Source organism: Cylas formicarius, unplaced genomic scaffold, assembly GCF_029955315.1.
Source record: "Cylas formicarius isolate icCylForm1 unplaced genomic scaffold, icCylForm1.1 PGA_scaffold_1__22_contigs__length_36826433, whole genome shotgun sequence".
NCBI classification, from domain to species: Eukaryota; Metazoa; Arthropoda; class Insecta; order Coleoptera; family Brentidae; genus Cylas; species Cylas formicarius.
This window is the reverse complement of record NW_026844264.1, coordinates 1,016,519-1,036,799: the sequence shown is the minus strand read 5'-3', so window position 1 is coordinate 1,036,799 and position 20,281 is coordinate 1,016,519. Positions and strand designations below refer to the sequence as shown.

Genomic DNA, 20,281 nt, shown 5'->3' with positions numbered 1-20,281 from the left:
AGCCAAAACATGCATTTTCATAACTTAGCGAACTGAAATCTACATTAAAACTGCAGATAACTACTTAAAAATTCACTTCCTTGAATTGATAATAGGTTTTTCTTTGTCATTTTAAACAGATTCCAGTCAAAATCGGCTTCTTCGATTCATATCGTATCTAAAACCGCATCAAAACTGCAAATATCAGTTTAAACTATCATTTTTTGATACAAACAGTTATATATTCATGTCAATATCTTTCAAATTCTAGTCAAAATCGGCGTCTTTGGGCATTTTAGTAACGAAAACCTAAATAAACTATTAGATTTCGACGTAAGGCAACCTTTCTGAGTCAAATAGTTGCGATTTCGATAAAATCTTAGTCAGAATCTGCTTTTTCGCCTCTTATTGTACCCAAATCTACCTTAGAAATGCAGATATATTCTTAAAACACCTTCTTTTGGGACAAATAATTGGCCCTTGATTTACGGAAGATTATAGCCAAAACATGCATTTTCATAATTTAGCGAACTGAAATCTACATTAAAACTGCAGATAACTACTTAAAAATTCACTTCCTTGAATTGATAATAGTTGCCGATTTCGATAAAATCTTAGTCAGAATCTGCTTTTTCGCCTCTTATTGTACCCAAATCTACCTTAGAAATGCAGATATATACTTAAAACACCTTCTTTTGGGACAAATATTTGGTTTTCGCCCTTGATTTACGAAAGATTATAGCCAAAACATGCATTTTCATAACTTAGCGAACTGAAATCTACATTAAAACTGCAGATAACTACTTAAAAATTCACTTCCTTGAATTGATAATAGGTTTTTCTTTGTCATTTTAAACAGATTCCAGTCAAAATCGGCTTCTTCGATTCATATCGTATCTAAAACCGCATCAAAACTGCAAATATCAGTTTAAACTATCATTTTTTGATACAAACAGTTATATATTCATGTCAATATCTTTCAAATTCTAGTCAAAATCGGCGTCTTTGGGCATTTTAGTAACGAAAACCTAAATAAACTATTAGATTTCGACGTAAGGCAACCTTTCTGAGTCAAATAGTTGCGATTTCGATAAAATCTTAGTCAGAATCTGCTTTTTCGCCTCTTATTGTACCCAAATCTACCTTAGAAATGCAGATATATTCTTAAAACACCTTCTTTTGGGACAAATAATTGGCCCTTGATTTACGGAAGATTATAGCCAAAACATGCATTTTCATAATTTAGCGAACTGAAATCTACATTAAAACTGCAGATAACTACTTAAAAATTCACTTCCTTGAATTGATAATAGGTTTTTCTTTGTCATTTTAAACAGATTATAGTCAAAATCGGTTTCTTCGACTCATATCGTACCTAAAACCGCATCAGAACTGCAAATATCAGTTTAAACTATCATTTTTTGATACAAACAGTTATATATTCATGTCAATATCTTTCAAATTCTAGTCTAAATCGGCGTCTTTGGGCATTTTAGTAACGAAAACCTTAATAAACTATTAGATTTCGACGTAAGGTAACCTTTCTGAGTCAAATAGTTGCCGATTTCGATAAAATCTTAGTCAGAATCTGCTTTTTCGAATCTTATTGTACCCAAATCTACCTTAGAAATGCAGATATATACTTAAAACACCTTCTTTTGGGACAAATAATTGGTTTTCGCCCTTGATTTACGGAAGATTATAGCCAAAACATGCATTTTCATAACTTAGCGAACTGAAATCTACATTAAAACTGCAGATAACTACTTAAAAATTCACTTCCTTGAATTGATAATAGGTTCTTCCTTGTCATTTTAAACAGATTCCAGTCAAAATCGGCTTCTTTGATTCATATCGTATCTAAAACCGCATCAAAACTGCAAATATCAGTTTAAACTATCATTTTTTGATACAAACAGTTATATATTCATGTCAATATCTTTCAAATTCTAGTCAAAATCGGCGTCTTTGGGCATTTTAGTAACGAAAACCTTAATAAACTATTAGATTTCGACGTAAGGCAACCTTTCTGAGTCAAATAGTTGCCGATTTCGATAAAATCTTAGTCAGAATCTGCTTTTTCGCCTCTTATTGTACCCAAATCTACCTTAGAAATGCAGATATATACTTAAAACACCTTCTTTTGGGACAAATAATTGGTTTTCGCCCTTGATTTACGGAAGATTATAGCCAAAACATGCATTTTCATAACTTAGCGAACTGAAATCTACATTAAAACTGCAGATAACTACATAAAAATTCACTTCCTTGAATTGATAATAGGTTTTTCTTTGTCATTTTAAACAGATTCCAGTCAAAATCGGCTTCTTCGATTCATATCGTATCTAAAACCGCATCAAAACTGCAAATATCAGTTTAAACTATCATTTTTTGATACAAACAGTTATATATTCATGTCAATATCTTTCAAATTCTAGTCAAAATCGGCGTCTTTGGGCATTTTAGTAACGAAAACCCTAATGAACTATTAGATTTCGACGTAAGGCAACCTTTCTGAGTCAAATAGTTGCCGATTTCGATAAAATCTTAGTCAGAATCTGCTTTTTCGCCTCTTATTGTACCCAAATCTACCTTAGAAATGCAGATATATTTTTAAAACACCTTCTTTTGGGACAAATAATTGGTTTTCGCCCTTGATTTACGGAAGATTATAGCCAAAACATGCATTTTCATAACTTAGCGAACTGAAATCTACATTAAAACTGCAGATAACTACTTAAAAATTCACTTCCTTGGATTGATAATAGGTTTTTCTTTGTCATTTTAAACAGATTCCAGTCAAAATCGGCTTCTTCGACTCATATCGTACCTAAAACCGCATCAAAATTGCAAATATCAGTTTAAACTATCATTTTTTGATACAAACAGTTATATATTCATGTCAATATCTTTCAAATTCTAGTCAAAATCGGCGTCTTTGGGCATTTTAGTAACGAAAACCTTAATAAACTATTAGATTTCGACGTAAGGCCACCTTTCTGAGTCAAATAGTTGCCGATTTCGAAAAAATCTTAGTCAGAATCTGCTTTTTCGCCTCTTATTGTACCCAAATCTACCTTAGAAATGCAGATATATACTTAAAACACCTTCTTTTGCGACAAATAATTGGTTTTCGCCCTTGATTTACGGAAGACTATAGCCAAAACATGCATTTTCATAACTTAGCGAACTGAAATCTACATTAAAACTGCAGATAACTACTTAAAAATTCACTTCCTTGAATTGATAATAGGTTTTTCTTTGTCATTTTAAACAGATTCCAGTCAAAATCGGCTTCTTCGATTCATATCGTATCTAAAACCGAATCAAAACTGCAAATATCAGTTTAAACTATCATTTTTTGATACAAACAGTTATATATTCATGTCAATATCTTTCAAATTCTAGTCAAAATCGGCGTCTTTGGGCATTTTAGTAACGAAAACCTTAAGAAACTATTAGATTTCGACGTAAAGCAACCTTTCTGAGTCAAATAGTTGCCGATTTCGATAAAATCTTAGTCAGAATCCGCTTTTTCGCCTCTTATTGTACCCAAATCTACCTTAGAAATGCAGATATATATTTAAAACAACTTTTTTTGGGACAAATAATTGGTTTTCGCCCTTGATTTATGGAAGATTATAGCCAAAACATGCATTTTCATAACTTAGGGAACTGAAATCTACATTAAAACTGCAGATAACTACTTAAAAATTCACTTCCTTGAATTGATAATAGGTTTTTCTTTGTCATTTTAAACAGTTTCCAGTCAAAATCGGCTTCCTCGATTCATATCGTATCTAAAACCGCATCAAAACTGCAAATATCAGTTTAAACTATCATTTTTTGATACAAACAGTTATATATTCATGTCAATAGTAGATGTATAGTGCCGATATAAGCAACAGAAACCGTACATAACCTCAATTTCCTAACCCCCCCGCAGCGGGGGCCCCCCGCGCGTGGCGTCCTAGTGTCCCCCCTGTCTACCAGAGTGCGCTCCGCCCCCCACCCAGCTTGTGTAGCGTCCTGTTTTGCCCCGGTTCCGCCCGTCGCTGCTAGATGTCGCGCGCTTGTGTCGCCAGCTTGTGTAGCGTCCTGTTTTGCCCCGGTTCCGCCCGTCGCTGCTAGATGTCGCGCGCTCCGACCGTCGTAGGCCCCCCCGGTAGAGGGCGGTGACGGTGCGGCGCGGAGACGGTGTGGCGCGGTGACGCGGGTGATCGGGTCGTCGGTAAACAAGTCGAGTGACTTATACAGAGTGTCTCAATAATCACGGTTTAATAAAAGAAAAACTATAGATACAATAGTAAATATTTATTAGCTCATATGTAGACAACGTAATGCTTCGTACAAGCGGTGTTTCTGGTCCATGAGATTTTCTACTTCATCGCGGTCGAGGATAATTTCGTCGCCATGATCCTGTTTCAGTATCAACTCACAGCTCTCTTCTTCGTTCGAATAGGTCACCTCGATACTGCTCCCGATGTAGACTGTTATGTCGTTCCAGAACATGATTTCTCCCACCTCGTCCTCCAGAAAGAACAAAAAATCCCAAAAATCCTGGACTTGAAAATCTATGTGCTTGTTCTTGAAGATGAAACGGACACCTGAATTCTTTATTTCGAAAATCGTGTTTTCATCGATAGTGACCACTTTGTTACACATTGTGACAAACAGACTGACTTCGGTATCAAATTCAAATGTACTTATATATCAACAACCCCCCACTATCGGTGTAATTAAGAGAGATATTTACATTTAGTCAATTTGAATAAGCATTTTGCCAAAAGAAGCAAACAAGCGCACGTAGTTACATATAGCGGGATTAAAATAGTTTTTCGACCTGCCGAGATGTTGTATTCGTTACCGCAAATGTCGTTAACGCCGCCGCTGGTGTTATTGGAATTCTTGATAGCGATCGTTTGCCATTCGCCGTGGTCTTCGTAGCTCCGGTTCGCGAAAACGAAACGTACCTTGTAATTTAAATACGGCTTATCTGCGGTAGTGTTATTCGACAATGTCACGCTAAAAGTTTGTAGCTTGTCGATTCCGTTGACCTGAGCGAGTTGCATACGCGTCCACGTATCGGGCCAAATGCACCGATTATTATGATTTTTGAAACAAACGAACGCTTCAATCACATCCTTAGGTTTATGTATATAGAAAACGTTTTGTACCACAGCCGACAACAAAACAAAGTGAGCACTTAACAAAACCATGTTTCTAGCCCGAATGAATCTATCCTAGATCTCGGTAACTGCTTTTATAACACTCAAACAATAATAACATTTATTCTGGGGAGGTGCCGGGCCGTCGATATGCATTTTGCTGTCCGGTCTGTTATAGTGAACAAAGCAGGGCAAATGAGTTTGCAATTCAAAATTGTTGCGATGTCGTACTGGTAACTTATGCCACATATTTAACAAATCGTGCGGTCTCACATGCTCCAAGAAATGTTGCACAGGAATCAATTCAAGTTGATCGGTATCCAAGCTTCTAAAATCGTCGAAGAAAACTAACTTCTTATTCATTGTTGTGAAAGATCGATAACTTTCTTAACAAATCTCTAATTTGTTTAAAGACACTCTCTGTGGGACAATTAATTGCGACAAGACTCAAGTCTATTTCACCGACTCTCGTTAATTTATTCAAAAATTCGTTGTATTCGTAATACGTTTTCTCTTTGAAAAAATACAAATGTCCGTTGGTGTATCGAAACGCGCCCGACAAATCGTCGGGCAGACCCGGAAACAGTTCCGTAGTAAAACCGTGTTCACTCGCACTCAAAGAACACTCGTCTATTTCTGCATAGTAGCGTTTACCGTAAAATATATACGTTCGACCGCCATACGTATTAAAAATAGCGTTCACTGTTTTACCCGCAGGCACACCCAGTCGCTGGACGCTTTGTCGGTCGCCCACTACCGTGAAACTCGGGAAGTGAAGTAAATAAAACGAATCACCGGTGACTACCAAAAGTTGTCCGTTGGGTCTCTGGTAGATATGCGAAATAGGAGCGTAAATAGGGACATAATCTGATATCATTTTAGGTTCCATGTAGACTTTATCACCTAATCTTATTATCCAAACCCATTTGTCGTAAAATAGATACATATGATGGTTAGACGTAACCAAAAATATGGATGGATTTACGTGACACAAATCTGGTACTTTTGTTTCGTTTTTCCCTATCGGAGGTTTCGTAGTTGTGGTAGTAGTGGTAGTTGATGTTGTTGTGGTCGGAGTTGTTACGCGGGCGGTGGTTGTGGTTTTTTTACCATATAAACGTTGAAGACCTGCAACATCGTCGTATGACAATGTCTTAGAATTTAAGCTATACCAAGGGTACATAATGGCATTGCGATCGTTACTGTGCGCCAAACCCAACGTATGTCCAATTTCGTGGAACAACACAGTAAACAAGCTCGTTTTTCCTCCGGGCGCAGGCACTTCTAAACCGTAGTACCAATCTTCGGATTTATCCAAATGAACTTCCACGCACTCTTGTTGTTGATTTGGAAAAAATGCATGTCCTAATATGTTACCCCTTCCGTCAAAAGCAAAAGGACAGGATTCGTTCCCTTTACATCTTATGCTTTGTCTGTGGGTAGTATATTTGTCAGACATCAAAATCATTATATCCGGCTCTGAGTAATTTAAGAAAAAATTTAAATTTGATTCATCACTCCATATTTTAAAAACCTCGGTTGCCAGCACTTTTAACTCTTGATAGTGACTGGGCGGTACTTGAATATACCAATTTAAATCCGTTTTCTGCCATCGCGAAACAGTCGTGAAGGCATTTTCTATTACACCACATCGGGGTTTATTTATTAGTTCGACGGTTTCGTTATTAAGAGTACCATCCACCGGTAAATTATAGAAATCCTGAAAATCCATTAGGGCACGTTGCAAACTCGACGCATTGATCTGCGTTAAAGATTCGTTGTCGTTAGGTGAAAGGAATCCGAATTTTTGTAAATATTCAATCACCCCTTCCTCGGGCAGCGCGGCGACTATCGTCGACACGTCCGAACAGGTAGTAAAGACAGCGTAGCATAGCAACAAGACTCTCATCTCGTTCAAGGTCAGTAAAATACTAAAATGTATTCGGTTCCTAGCTAATCTTTTATAGGTAAAATAACAAAGAGAAGTGATGAACCAAACGCTTTTAGTCGCTATTTTGCGTGAGATGACGCAGAATATTACTCGAGAAATGGAACGAAAAAAGAATTATACTTCAATAGATTACAGTTTCGCAGTTTGTATTCATATCATAGCATTAGCGTGCTTTATTTTTACGTGTAAATGTATTATTAATTTTTTTGGATTGAAATAAAAAGTCTTATTTAAATAAAGAAAGTTTTATTTCATACAGGGATCCTTGAATACAACCAATTATATAAAAGGGCAGAATTTCTCAACGCGCACATGCGCAGTCTTCCTCCGGAGTGAAACATGCAATGGGCGTGATCCGGTTGAAATTTCGGCGGATTCAACCAATTATCATCATCGAATTTCTCCACGTTAATGACTCTGCATGCGACATCCTCCTGATCCATTTTCGACATTAAAAATTCCATTTTTGATCTTCCTCTCACGTATATCAAGTCAGCATTTTCTATCAGTAGTCCGATCAACGTATCAATGTCGGAATATTGAACAAAACCAGAACTGTATTTGAGACCGTGATGATATTGTTCGAGCCAGCGTACCGTTCTTTTTTCTGCACCGGTCAACGTGCAATATTCACGCGGCGGTTTCAAAACGTAATGACTAATTTGACATCCATTGTAGACAGCCATTTCTTTAACGACAAATCCATCTTCTAACTGGAAGCCTTGAATATCTACCGCAACGATGCGCATTTTTAATATGACTGGTTAAGATTAGGTTCCTCCGGCGGTATTTATGTTAGATTTCGAACAATATCGCTGAGCGGTAGTTGTTCCACGATACAATCGTGAATGATGATGCAATAGGCACGTGTATTCGCGGGAAATCCCTTTTTTGCTTCGATGTCTAACTTTACGTCGACAGTGCTGGATTTTACACTGTCGTTTCTTCGAGAACAGTCAATGACGAAAATCGCGCAGTTTTTGAAAGCCATATAGTCAAGCAACGCAGTTTTTTCCTCACATCCCTTATAACTGGGGTAGAAATCCGTGTAATTGTGATGCGCTTCCACGAAGTCATTCTTTTCAAAATCTAATCGTAAACGTTCGTGAGGGTAATATTCTCCGTTTAGTGTTAATCTTATATCCGTTACGTCGACGTGATCGAAAAGCGTCGCATTTTTCGCTTCGTTGTCTTTGCGATTTGTTTGAAAAGCGACTATTACGTATCGGGGGCTTTCGATAGCCGCGCACGTCTTGACAGACCAAATTTCTTTGGTAGAGCCCGCGGTTAGGGCAGGATATTCATGAAGTTCCCATCGTCTATAGGGTATCAATATGGGTTGATCTAATCTAATCGATTTCAGCAGAGCCAATTTGATTTCGTCGTTTGGAAATATGTGCTTGACCCTAAGATCGACACTATCAATTTTTAATTCCGCCGTTGTTTTAATTGCACTGGCCGCAACACCGCCCATTGGTTTAATTATCATACAATTTTTGTCATGTCTGGCTCTTACCAATCTTATGGTTTGTTTTCCACAAGTTATCATATTATAATCATTAAATATGTTTAAAAAGTGTCGTAACGGGATTCGCATGCTACAACGTCCATTTTCTGTATCGTGAATCGCATTTTCAGGGAAATTCCAGCCGGAAATATCTAGATGCGATGAGTCATCTTTGGAGTAACATAGATAACCTCTAATCGTACTAACTATACCCGGATCACGCACGCTATCCACTTCTTTCCCATTCAGCTCGTACGATATAGTTTCAAAAAAAAATGCTCCTGCATTGTTTACAAATTGCACTTGGTCGGTTCCCGTGAGACGTTTCAGCGATCCCTTAATGCAAATAGCAGCGTCGTACATAAGCAGCCAGGCATCTCCTTGATTGATCGTGATCTCAATGGTGTCGTTGTTCAAAAAAGATTTCACAAAGGGATGATAGGTGCGGGTCTCCACGCGCTGGATAGATTCATCAAATTTTGGCTTTCTGTGTATGTCGAATATTTGATTCGATAACATCGTAGCCCAGTGATCGGAGAAATTGTTTGTTGCTCAATGTAAGACGACCTTTACGGATACGCCTCGGTTTTGTTACTAACCCTACCGTTTGAATGTTCGCTTTTTTATATTCACCAGCGTCTCCGATTGAGTTGAAAATCAACATTACGTTAATTTTTTAAGTTCCAATCTAATGATGATTTCTTCACCTCGGAAATTAACCAACTCAAAGTTTTGATCCAGAACCTGTAGGGTAATGTTGTAGATTTGTCGTTTGTTTACTGGCAAGTACGTTAGATATTTAGGAGTTTCGTCGATGGCGTACCCCGGATCGACGGACAAGGCAAACTCGTAAATTGTGTGCGAAGGTCTGTCGTTGTAGAACGCTCCAGACGTTATGTTACTATCTACATGTATCGTTCGCACTTTTATTATATCCACGGGTAAATCTGAGGAATGCATAATATTGGGCTCCAAAATTTTCTGTGAAAACCCCAATAATTTTCCGATACTGTCCGAGTGTTGTTTAAAGTTTACCCCGTATACGGGGCTGTAGATTTCACACTTTATCGTATTATTGTTGGGTTTGATTGATATCTCCTCTATTAACTTTGGGATCGTATTCTTCTCTTCCTTATTTTTTGGCAGATGTTCGTTAATGTAGGTTTCAATGTCGCTAATTTCATAGGACCCGGTCGGAATTTCAATTACGTTTTCTTTATTGTTACCATCGAAGTAGTAAAATTTATTCGAACCCTTATCTATGTTGGGAATGTTGTTGTAAGAGTGGAATCCAATCACCGCTAAACCGTACTCTACATCTTCATCCAACTGCAGCGGATTGACAAAGTCGATGGATAATGTCGACGTGTTCCCTTTTAACGTAAATATGATCGACATGTTGACTGCTTATAGGTCCGCGATTTCAGTCCTTTTTATAGAGAAATTGCAAACACAAATGACCGCAATTGTATTGCGTAAACTTTTGATATCTATCGTGATTATAGTAGATATTGGCGCTGTTGCCGAAATATTTAACAAGTTCCGCGGGTGGTTTAAGGTTACCGAAACTGTCAAAATACTCAACATCGTTTCCCTTCCTCTTTTTGTATGCTACCCAGTGGGTTCCTCTATTTCGACGAACATCCAAATTTACGATTCCGCATTCTTGCGATCTGATTCGACGGGGTAAACTATCTCGCATAAAAACACCCCTGAAGTGAGGAATTTTTAATTTGCGCGCCAGAGATATTAAATCGACGTCGTATAGAGCCCTTCTGGGTAGCTTTATTGGGAGTTTTTTTGTTTCTTCAGATAAAGACCGAATCCGCCGCGCGGACTCTTTTTCAAGAATAGACCCGATCCCTTTTTTCCAATCTCTTCCATAGCTCGGTTATGGCGGTTGTCCTCTTCGAGTTTCTTTCGTGCGTTTTTCGCATCGATGACAGTTTTAGCGATAGCAGCGGCTCCGCCCGAGAGCGAACCTAAAGCCCCTAGCGCTCCTAATAACGGTAAAAGTGGTAAAATACCGCCCGATTTTGATTCGAACGGTATAATTCTAGGTACCCTAATTTTTTTACGTCCTCCCGCTTTTCTTACAGCGGCTCTGCCAGCTCGAAGCGCTTCCAGTGCCGATCTTCTAAGCATTTTAGGGTTATCGATATGAAACAATTGTTTCTTCTTTAATGCATTGCGAACCTTTTTCACGACACCCTGTCGAAACGAAACAGAGGGACGCCGTTGTTGACCCATACCGAGCTTACGTTTAGTTTTCATAGTCGCGGTGACAAAGAATGCGGCAGCTTTTTCACCAAACTTTGCGTCTTTAGATTTTACTCGCTGCCACGCACGCGTTTCCAATTCTTTATCCGCTTTATGACGTTCGTCTAACGATTTGTTTTGCGAATAGGCAATGTCGTGTACCTTACACGCAGCGTCCAAAGGATTCACCCCGCTATCGCCTCGGTTCAAGCGTTTTTCCAATTTTGTACCGGGACCGCAAAACTGGTAACCCGGAATGTGTACTTCAAAAGGTAACTTGTTAATAAGCGTGTTAACGAGACCACTTCCGGACGCGAAGCATAACATACTAATTAAAGGAAATTGCTTGTGTCGTATATATATATACGAGGTGTCTCGAATAAACATTGTAGTCATGCGGGTGGTGCAGCAGAAACTCAAGCTCCCCATCGATAATTTAGATTTGGTTTGCGGAGATGGTTTCTTTAACAAAAGCAAACACGGTCAACTGCTACCCAATTCATTTAGGGCGGTGTTTTGCGGACCTAGCGGTTGCGGCAAAACCAACACCATGTTAGCGCTACTCTTTAACCCCAACGGGGCAAGTTTCGAAAATGTTTACGTCTACTCAAAGTCGTTGTATCAACCAAAATATCAACTGTTATCTCGCGTATTGAGCAATGTCAAAGGAGTTGGATATTATCCCTACAGTGAAAGAGACTCGATAATCGACCCCAGCGACGCGAAAGAGAATTCTCTGTTTATTTTCGACGACGTGGCGTGCGACAAGCAAGATAAAATTCGCGAGTATTTTTCGATGTGCCGACACAAGGCCATCGACGCTATTTATCTCTGTCAGACATACTCCAAGGTACCCAAGCAATTGATACGTGACAATTGCAATATTGTCGCGTTGTTTAAACAGGATGACATGAATTTACGTCACGTTTATGATGAACATGTCTCACCCGACGTTTCATACGACACGTTTAAACAAATTTGTTCCGAGTGCTGGAAAGAAAAGTACGGCTGTTTGATAATTGTCAAAGATTTCGACGTAAAAAACGGACGCTACCGCAAGGGTTTCGACAAATATATAAAAGTCGATATTTAATTGTCGATAGAAACAGTCATGAAGGCGACGTCCGCCGACATCGCCGACGCGGCGCTAAAAAAAAAAGTAAACGAGTTGTCTAGATCTATTCGAAAGAAGTATTTAACATTAAAATTGGGTAAGAGCGAAGAGGATGCGTCAATTCGGAAGCTTTTCAAACCCGTCAGCGAGCCGCTAGAACGTATAGCAAAAATAAAGCTATCACCGTCACCGGCAGAAATAAAAACTGAACGTCGAGGTGTCAAGCGGGAACACAAAAAGGAACCGAACGAAGAAACAAAAAATAAGGTTAACGTATCATTTTTGCCTATGGAAGAAATTCAGGAAACGCCGGATCCCAATAAGAGCGTTGAGATGCAAAATATCGATGAGGAGGAAGATGATGTGTTTGACACATCGAGCGTGGCCAACGCATCCCTTCAATCATACCTGGAACAATATCCAGAAATTTCCCATTCATATATTCAAAATTTATGGGTAAAATCGCCCGACACCGATATTGTTTACGGACCCGTTTACGACAAAATATCATCCAAATGGTTTCTCGGCAATAAATCGCTGGATTTTCATCAAGGATCTGGCGATATTATTGTAGACGGCGAGAGATATTCCGGTACCCGCGGCTTGTATAATTTGGTGTTTTTAAAAGATCCCATAGCATACACAAAAGACGATTTGGCACAATATAAAAAAATAATGGAGGCTACCCAGGTGCACAGGGACGCGATCGGACGTCTGAAAGGCGCATCGACTGTACCAAAATATACCAAGGTCATCCGACCCTTAATAAAATCTCAGTCGCGTTCGTACTCGTACAGCGGTCAAGGTTATAATATGCGTTATAATGACGCTCCTACTGAATATGTATACTGGGACGACGTCAATGAACTCGTAGAGCGTCTGAAATTACTAATCGCGTCGAAACACGCAGGCAACACGTCTCATGATAACGAAATAGTTTCAATCGTTGAAGAGCTAAAAGAATCAGGTTTTATACGTTAGTTTAACGATGAGTCTGGACAAGTTTGGACGTTCTAGCGCGCTGCGCTCTAAACGACCCTTCACTAATACTGTGATTAGAAGCGCCCTCGACTATATGCCAGACGGAAACGTCAATATGAACAATTTAAAAATTTGCAATGTCCAAACGCCTAGCGATGACGGTGACGTGGCTAACAAAAAATATGTGGATGAGACAAGTAATTTATTAAAAATTGCATTGAGAAAGATTATTGGACAGAAACTCGAAGCGTACACGAAAAGATTACAAATTGAAGACAAAACTAAAAGTAGATGTATAGTGCCGATATAAGCAACAAAAACCGTACATAACCTCAATTTCCTAACCCCCCCGCAGCGGGGGCCCCCCGCGCGTGGCGTCCTAGTGTCCCCCCTGTCTACCAGAGTGCGCTCCGCCCCCCACCCAGCTTGTGTAGCGTCCTGTTTTGCCCCGGTTCCGCCCGTCGCTGCTAGATGTCGCGCGCTTGTGTCGCCAGCTTGTGTAGCGTCCTGTTTTGCCCCGGTTCCGCCCGTCGCTGCTAGATGTCGCGCGCTCCGACCGTCGTAGGCCCCCCCGGTAGAGGGCGGTGACGGTGCGGCGCGGTGACGCGGTGGATCGGGAGGATAATTAAATAAACTTGAATTTTAATACATTTTATTTTATTTTATTTATAAAATTGGTCTGGCGAGGAGTTTCTTCTTCTTTTTATGTCGATTCAGTCGACCATCCCATTGTTCCTGTTCCTTGCGTTGTTCTTCTTCCCGTTCCCGGAGGAAATCTAAATACGAAGTGCACTCCTCGCCGTCCCACTCCGTCGACCACCCACCCGGGTACTCCTGCTGCTCCTTTGTTTCTTTTGATCCACCGGGTTGCTCCTGCTGCTGGTGATGTTCCCTTGTCGTTTCATGTCGTACCGGGAATTCTAACCCCCGGTACTCTTTGTGTGATTTGAATATGTGACGCCCTAAGCGATGCGCCAACATAATATGCGACTTGTCATACGGACAAACCGCGATTTTTTCTAGAACAAAACAAAGTATGATATGTAGCGTTTCCTATAAAACACACATTTTTTTTTTAAACAAAACTTCCAAAAAGGGGGGTTATCAAATAATTTTAAAAATTGTTTTTTAAGTTATACGCGCATACTAAAATTCACGTTTCAATTCACTGTCATTTAAATGTAAGTGTATTATTGTCAAAAGGGCAAACTGCAATTTTTTAGTACAAAAAATAAACAAAAATATGTATATATTTCGCGTTTTCCCCATAAAACGCACATTTTTGAAACAAAACTTTCAGTAATTTTAAAAATTGTTTATTTTTTAAAAGCCAAAATTCCCTATTCACTGTCATTTAAAAGATATTAAAAACGCTCAATTTAATTCGATTATTATTGTCAAAAAGGCAAACTGCAATTTTTTAGTACAAAAAATAAAACATTTTTGAAACAAATTTAAAAATTGTTTATTTTTTAAAAGCCAAAATTCCCTTTTCCATTCACTGTCATTTAAAAGCTATTAAAAACACTCAATTTAAATCGGTTATTATGCAACGTAAAAAAGATGAGTATCATATTTTAAAACAGGTAGAAACTAACCAAAAAAGTGATAACCCAAACTGAAACCCACAAGAAAAGACGCGCACTGTATAAAGGTAATTAAAATATAAAACTTACCAGTTGTAGGGTCGTAGGGAAATGGACATCGCACTTCTGTATTCATTGCACTGAATATAGTCTATAATACACATGCAACGTATTTATACACATGCACTCCCTTCCATGGTTGAATTAAAAGTCGAAAGGTCTTCTACCCACAAGCACCAACGCCGATTTGAATAGACGCGATGTTGTCGCCAGACAACCGTGCAGGTAGAAGTCTCAAGGTCAACACGCTTTCACACGGGAACGCAACCGTTTCGGACGTTGGACGAACGTATGTTGCCGCAAAAGATCAAGGCCAACTTGCTTTCATTTTTTACAATCTCCGTATGGGATGTGGAATTTCAAAACGCGCCGAGTCTAAATGTCAAGTTGTTTTGCTTGTTGAGAATAATAATTAATTGCCCCCTTTATATTTGCTCCGTGGGATTAACGTAATGGGAAAAATTTGTTGCAACGCATGTGGAGGTGTCTTCGTTTGTTAACTTTTAGAAAGTATTCTCGCACCGTATAAATACATCTCATTTTTCTCTGTTTTGTCAGTAGTTGTTTTTGGTATTATTCGTGCAACGTGGAAGCTAACTTAGTGGTTTGGTGTTCGTACAAAAAAGCAGTAAGTACCTTTTTTATTGTCTTATTTTAATTCTTTAACATTTGTTATTATTTTATAAAGTTCCTAAAGATCATCTTAGTACTCTCAACCCGTAACCGCAAATAGAATAGCAGCAATCTTAAGCGTAAGTTTTTTTTATTTTTTTAATTTTGAGATAAAATAATTAATAATAATTTATAGATGGACTTAAGTCAACTGAATCAAACCTGTCTTGCAGAAGGTGATTTTGAGCAGCCGATTGTCAAACTGCATGAATTGCCGATAGGCGTTCCGTTTAAAATTACTAGAGCCAAAATTGTTAATACAAAATTTGGCAATTCCGTGTTGCTGCAATTAGAAAATTCCGTAGTATTTCTTCCTACTCGCGTGACAGAAGCTTTCCGTCCGAGACTAGAACACTTTGCGTCGGGGCAGTACAAACTGGTCTACGAGGGATCCAAAGATATTGGAAAGCCCAACTCTTTAAAGAAATTCAAAATAATTCAAAATTAATCAACATATTATACAGGGTAAGTCTTATTTACTGTTATATATTTAATAAACCACGATGCGCGTAAAGCAGATCATTCATAGAGGGCAAATCTTAATTTTAACCTTACAAAAATTAAAAAAGCATATTTCCGACAAGTTCACTCTTAGAGATAGTGATGTGTGGCTTAGGAGACTAAATAAAAATATTGAATCTTGCAACCAAATCGTTTCTAACGAAAAGGATTTATCTATTGGGTTAAAAAGAAAATTACAAACTACAATTCAACATCTGAAAGCTATTAGAAAAATTATTCTTAATTATCAACATAAGCATTTTGGATTGGGATTACAAAGTAGTAGCCGCGAGACAAACACAAATGAAATGGTTGTATGGGAATCGGTAGCGTCGTGTTTCCAGGGAAGAGTTCAGACTGGTGTCATAATTAATTTACTTCATAAAGATTTAATTCAATTTTTAAACGATTCTCGTCCAATATTTCAACAAAAAATTAGTCAAATTTTAAAGAAATTTTTATTGCTGAAAGTAAATACCACATTTTGCGGTGAATTTATTAAGGCAAAAAATGATGTCCAAGGCGAAGTTGATGTTAAATATCTGAGTACCGGAAATGCTGTAGTTGATTTAGGAACAGAATTGAATGATTGGTTTGTTGAAAATGTGCAAGATAAAATTTTAAATCAAATGTCAGAGTTTCAGGAACGTGATTCCGGGTGGGCTTTAAATAATATTATTTATTTAGAGATTAACATTAATAAATTTGAAATGGGTAACGGGTCATCCTTCGTTGAGTTGCCTAAAGAAATTGCGAATAAAAGGGCTTGTATTAACATTAGAAATGACGATCAAGCGTGTTTTTATTGGTCAGTTGTATGCGGACTCTTTCCAGCACGTTTTCGTCAGTATTTACCCTCTTCATATCCATACTACAAAAGTGTTTTGAAAACTGAAAATTTACAAACACCTATGGAAATGAATAAAATAAGCAAATTTGAAAAAGACAATGATATTTCCATCAATGTTTATATCTTAGAGCTTAATAAAAATGAAAAAACTAGTTTTTATTCCGTGTTACCTGCACGATTAACAAAAGAAAAACGCGAAAAACATTCAAATTTGTTGTTAATACAAAATAAATATTATCCAAAAGTTAATGATTTTGATCCTGATCCGCAAGATAATGATTATGAAGAAATAAAATATCACTATTGTTACATTAAAAATTTGTCTCGATTAGTTTCCTCACAGCTCAGTAAATATAATCACAAGAAATACATTTGCGATAGGTGTTTGAATTATTTCAATAACGAAACTCGTCTACATGACCACGAAACAATATGTTCCAGTTTCAATGAGTATAAAGTGTCTTTTCCCAAATATGATTACGTTGAATTTCGAAACCATATATATAAACAAAGGACTCCGTTTGTAATTTACGCCGATTTTGAGAGTCAATTGAGAAAAGTAAATTTGAAAATTTCAGATAAAACCTCGAAATACCAAAAGCACGAAGCTTACAGTGCTGCATATTACTTTAAATGTTCTTATGATGATTCAATATCATTTTTCAAAAGTTATCGTGGTCTAGATTGTATTGATTGGTTCGTGGAGGAAATATCTAATTTATCAAAATTTGTTCGTTCAAAATTTAAGGATATTATACCAATGGATAGTGAAATTAGTCTAGATCAAAGGTCGAGTCATTGTCATATTTGTGAAAAACCTTTTTTAAAAGAAGATGTTATTGTTCGTGACCATGATCATTTTGTATAATAAAGAAAAATACGTCATACACTATCGCAATTTAAAACAGGCTCTCAAAAACGGTCTCGTACTAAAGAAAATTCACAAAATATTAAAATTTAACCAATCTCGTTGGTTGAAATGTTATATCGATCATAATAATAAATTAAGAACCCAAGCAAAGACAAAATTTGGTATAAATTTATACAAATTGTTTAATAATGCCGCTTACGGTAAAACAATGGAAAACATTCGCAAGCATCGTATTGTTAAATTTGTTAAAGCGTGGGATGGTCGCTACGGTGCGAAAAATTTAATTTCTAGTCCTAGATTTCACAGTAGAACCATACTTGATAACAATTTGTTGCTTATAGAATTAAAAAAATCGGAACTTTGCTTTAATAAGCCACTTTATATTGGAATGTCCATATTGGATTTGTCGAAAACGACCATGTACGAGTTTCATTATAATTACATGCTTCCAAATTTGGGTCCCGAAAAATGTAAAATTCAATACATGGATACGGACAGTTTCATTTATAATATCAAATGTTATGACGCATATGAAAGCGTTATTAAGGCCGATTTAACAAAATTTGACACGTCTGATTATCCTAATGACAATCCCTATAATATACCGCAAATCAACAAAAAGGTTTTGGGGTTGATGAAGGATGAGACTAATGGCACCATCATTAGTCATTATGCTGGGTTAAGGTCGAAAATGTATACTTTCAAAATTTTAACGGGTTCGGTAGTTAAAAAGTCAAAGGGTATTCAGTACAATATTGTAAAAAATAAAATTTCATTTGATGACTACGTAGAATGCTTAACAAATTTTAGGGAAAAGTACGCCACTCAACGAACCATTCGTTCATACACTCACAATGTATTTAGCATCGAACAAACAAAAGTTGCCTTGAGTCCTTTAGACGATAAACGTTATCTTTTGCCGAATTCATATGAAACGCTTCCGTGGGGACATTATAAAGTGCCGTAATTATTTTTTAATATATTTTTGTTACAGATTATGGTCAAACAACTTACATTAGAAAGCCTTTGTATTATAACAATTTGCGAAAATATTAGGTGTAGTGCTGATTTTTTGCGTGAGTCACCTTTGCCTTGGAAACTAACGATACTAATATTTAAATATTATTCGAAATATAGATGGAGGTACCTTAAACAACTAGCGCTCCAGTCTGATGGCAATTCTTTATTAAATTTAGAATTCATTCTGTTGAATAAGAGATTTGGATCGTCTTACAGAAATAGCATTTTGGCAACTCCAACCATTGATTTTGACGGAGAATCCGCTTACTGTTTATGGGTCAGTTATTACAGGATAAAATATTCGGAAATTTTAGTTTGTAAATCTTGTCACTTTATATTTCAAGTAGTTAAAAAATTTAAAAAGAAAAATTTTAGACTTTTATTGGATCACTATCATTTACAGCTGGATATAAATAATTTGAATGATGTATATCACGATAAACAATTTTGGTGTCAAAGCTGCATTGAAGAAGTTTTGTTCACTGTAGAAACTGAAGATGAATGTAATTTAATGCTTCACAATGAGAGGAAATATGGAAAAAAGTTACGCTTTTCTGATAGTCCATTGAACTATTAATACTGTGGTTTTATTATAACATATGTAACTGTAGATAAGACTTTTATGTATTGATTGTATTCCATTGTATTGCAACAAGAATAAACATGTATATATTTAGACGCTATTTTCTTTTTTACCACCACCACAACACCGCATAATAATTACACAGAAGTTTGTAATTGTATAATTTATTTATTATATACATTATTACTATTTTACAATTTCGTTAAATGCTAAATTATTAAATTGTTCTAGTTTTCTTTTGCACTCTTGAGCTTGCATCCGCGCCACTTGCAAGTCTGTATTAAAAAGCGCAATTTGTGTTTCAATTTCGTTGATATTGCACTCTAATCCCGACAACTGAGACGCCAAGTTTCTTTTTAAATTGAATGCCTCACAAATGACACTTTTTTCTCTACCGTCCGTGAACACTTCGAGCCAATCAGCGGATGACGTTGGAGCTGCAAACGCTTCACTTGTGGTAGTTTTCTTCTTCTTCTTGCGGGATACGACCGACGCACTTTGTTTTCGTTTGGTCGCAGATTTTTTGGTTTGTTGCTCTACAGGAACGAAGCTGGACGGGAGCACTTCTGATGAAGGAAATTGCAACTCGAAATTTTCCAATAAATTATACAATTCGTTGGATGTCACAATTTTCTCTTGAGCCATCATATACACGTATTTATGTCAGAACTTCTAAATCGAGACTAAATTTATTTCAAAACGTCTACGTTGTCTACCCACGAATCGTGCGACTTATCCAATCCCAACCAGCGCACGAGAACCATATTGCCTCGTCTGCGCAACACCTTTTCGACGAGATATAAGTCCGGGTTAACTGTCTTCTGCAATTCTTCTTCATAAAATCCGCCCATTATGGGTTTACCCTGCATATCTTGAAGCAAATACGTTACGGGGTTAGTAACCCGTACTTTAACAATTTTAAACAATTCCGTGGTCCAATTCGGTGTATAACCTTTGTTGAAAACGTGCTTGACTTTGCTGATTCTAACGATGTCGCCGACTTTAAGTTTACGAGGACCGAATATTTTTATGCTACTATACGCGGTTTTCAAAATTCTCTTTTCGTTGCTCTTACTCACATCGATGGGTTTCGTACCCGTCGTTCTATGTTTTGTGTTATTGTATTCATCAACGATAGAGGCGAGCACATCGATCCATTTGTACGTCCCGCGTAAAGAA

At 37.4% G+C, this 20,281-nt stretch overlaps 2 protein-coding genes across 2 annotated transcripts; one reads left to right on the top strand and one right to left on the bottom strand.

Moving 5' to 3' along the window:
• Positions 1 to 13,321: 13,321 nt before the first annotated feature.
• Positions 13,322 to 15,543, bottom strand: LOC132697290 (uncharacterized). Its single transcript, XM_060662658.1, has 2 exons — positions 14,636 to 15,543; positions 13,322 to 13,978 (listed from the first exon to the last, which is right to left on the bottom strand). Exons 1-2 carry the CDS (start codon positions 14,679 to 14,681, stop codon positions 13,626 to 13,628), a joined length of 399 nt encoding a protein of 132 aa, XP_060518641.1. The 5' UTR covers positions 14,682 to 15,543; the 3' UTR covers positions 13,322 to 13,625.
• LOC132697291 (uncharacterized) lies at positions 15,543 to 19,176 on the top strand. Its single transcript, XM_060662659.1, has 2 exons — positions 15,543 to 15,742; positions 18,494 to 19,176. Exon 2 carries the CDS (start codon positions 18,497 to 18,499, stop codon positions 19,094 to 19,096), a length of 600 nt encoding a protein of 199 aa, XP_060518642.1. The 5' UTR covers positions 15,543 to 15,742; positions 18,494 to 18,496; the 3' UTR covers positions 19,097 to 19,176.
• The last annotated feature ends 1,105 nt before the right edge of the window (positions 19,177 to 20,281 follow it).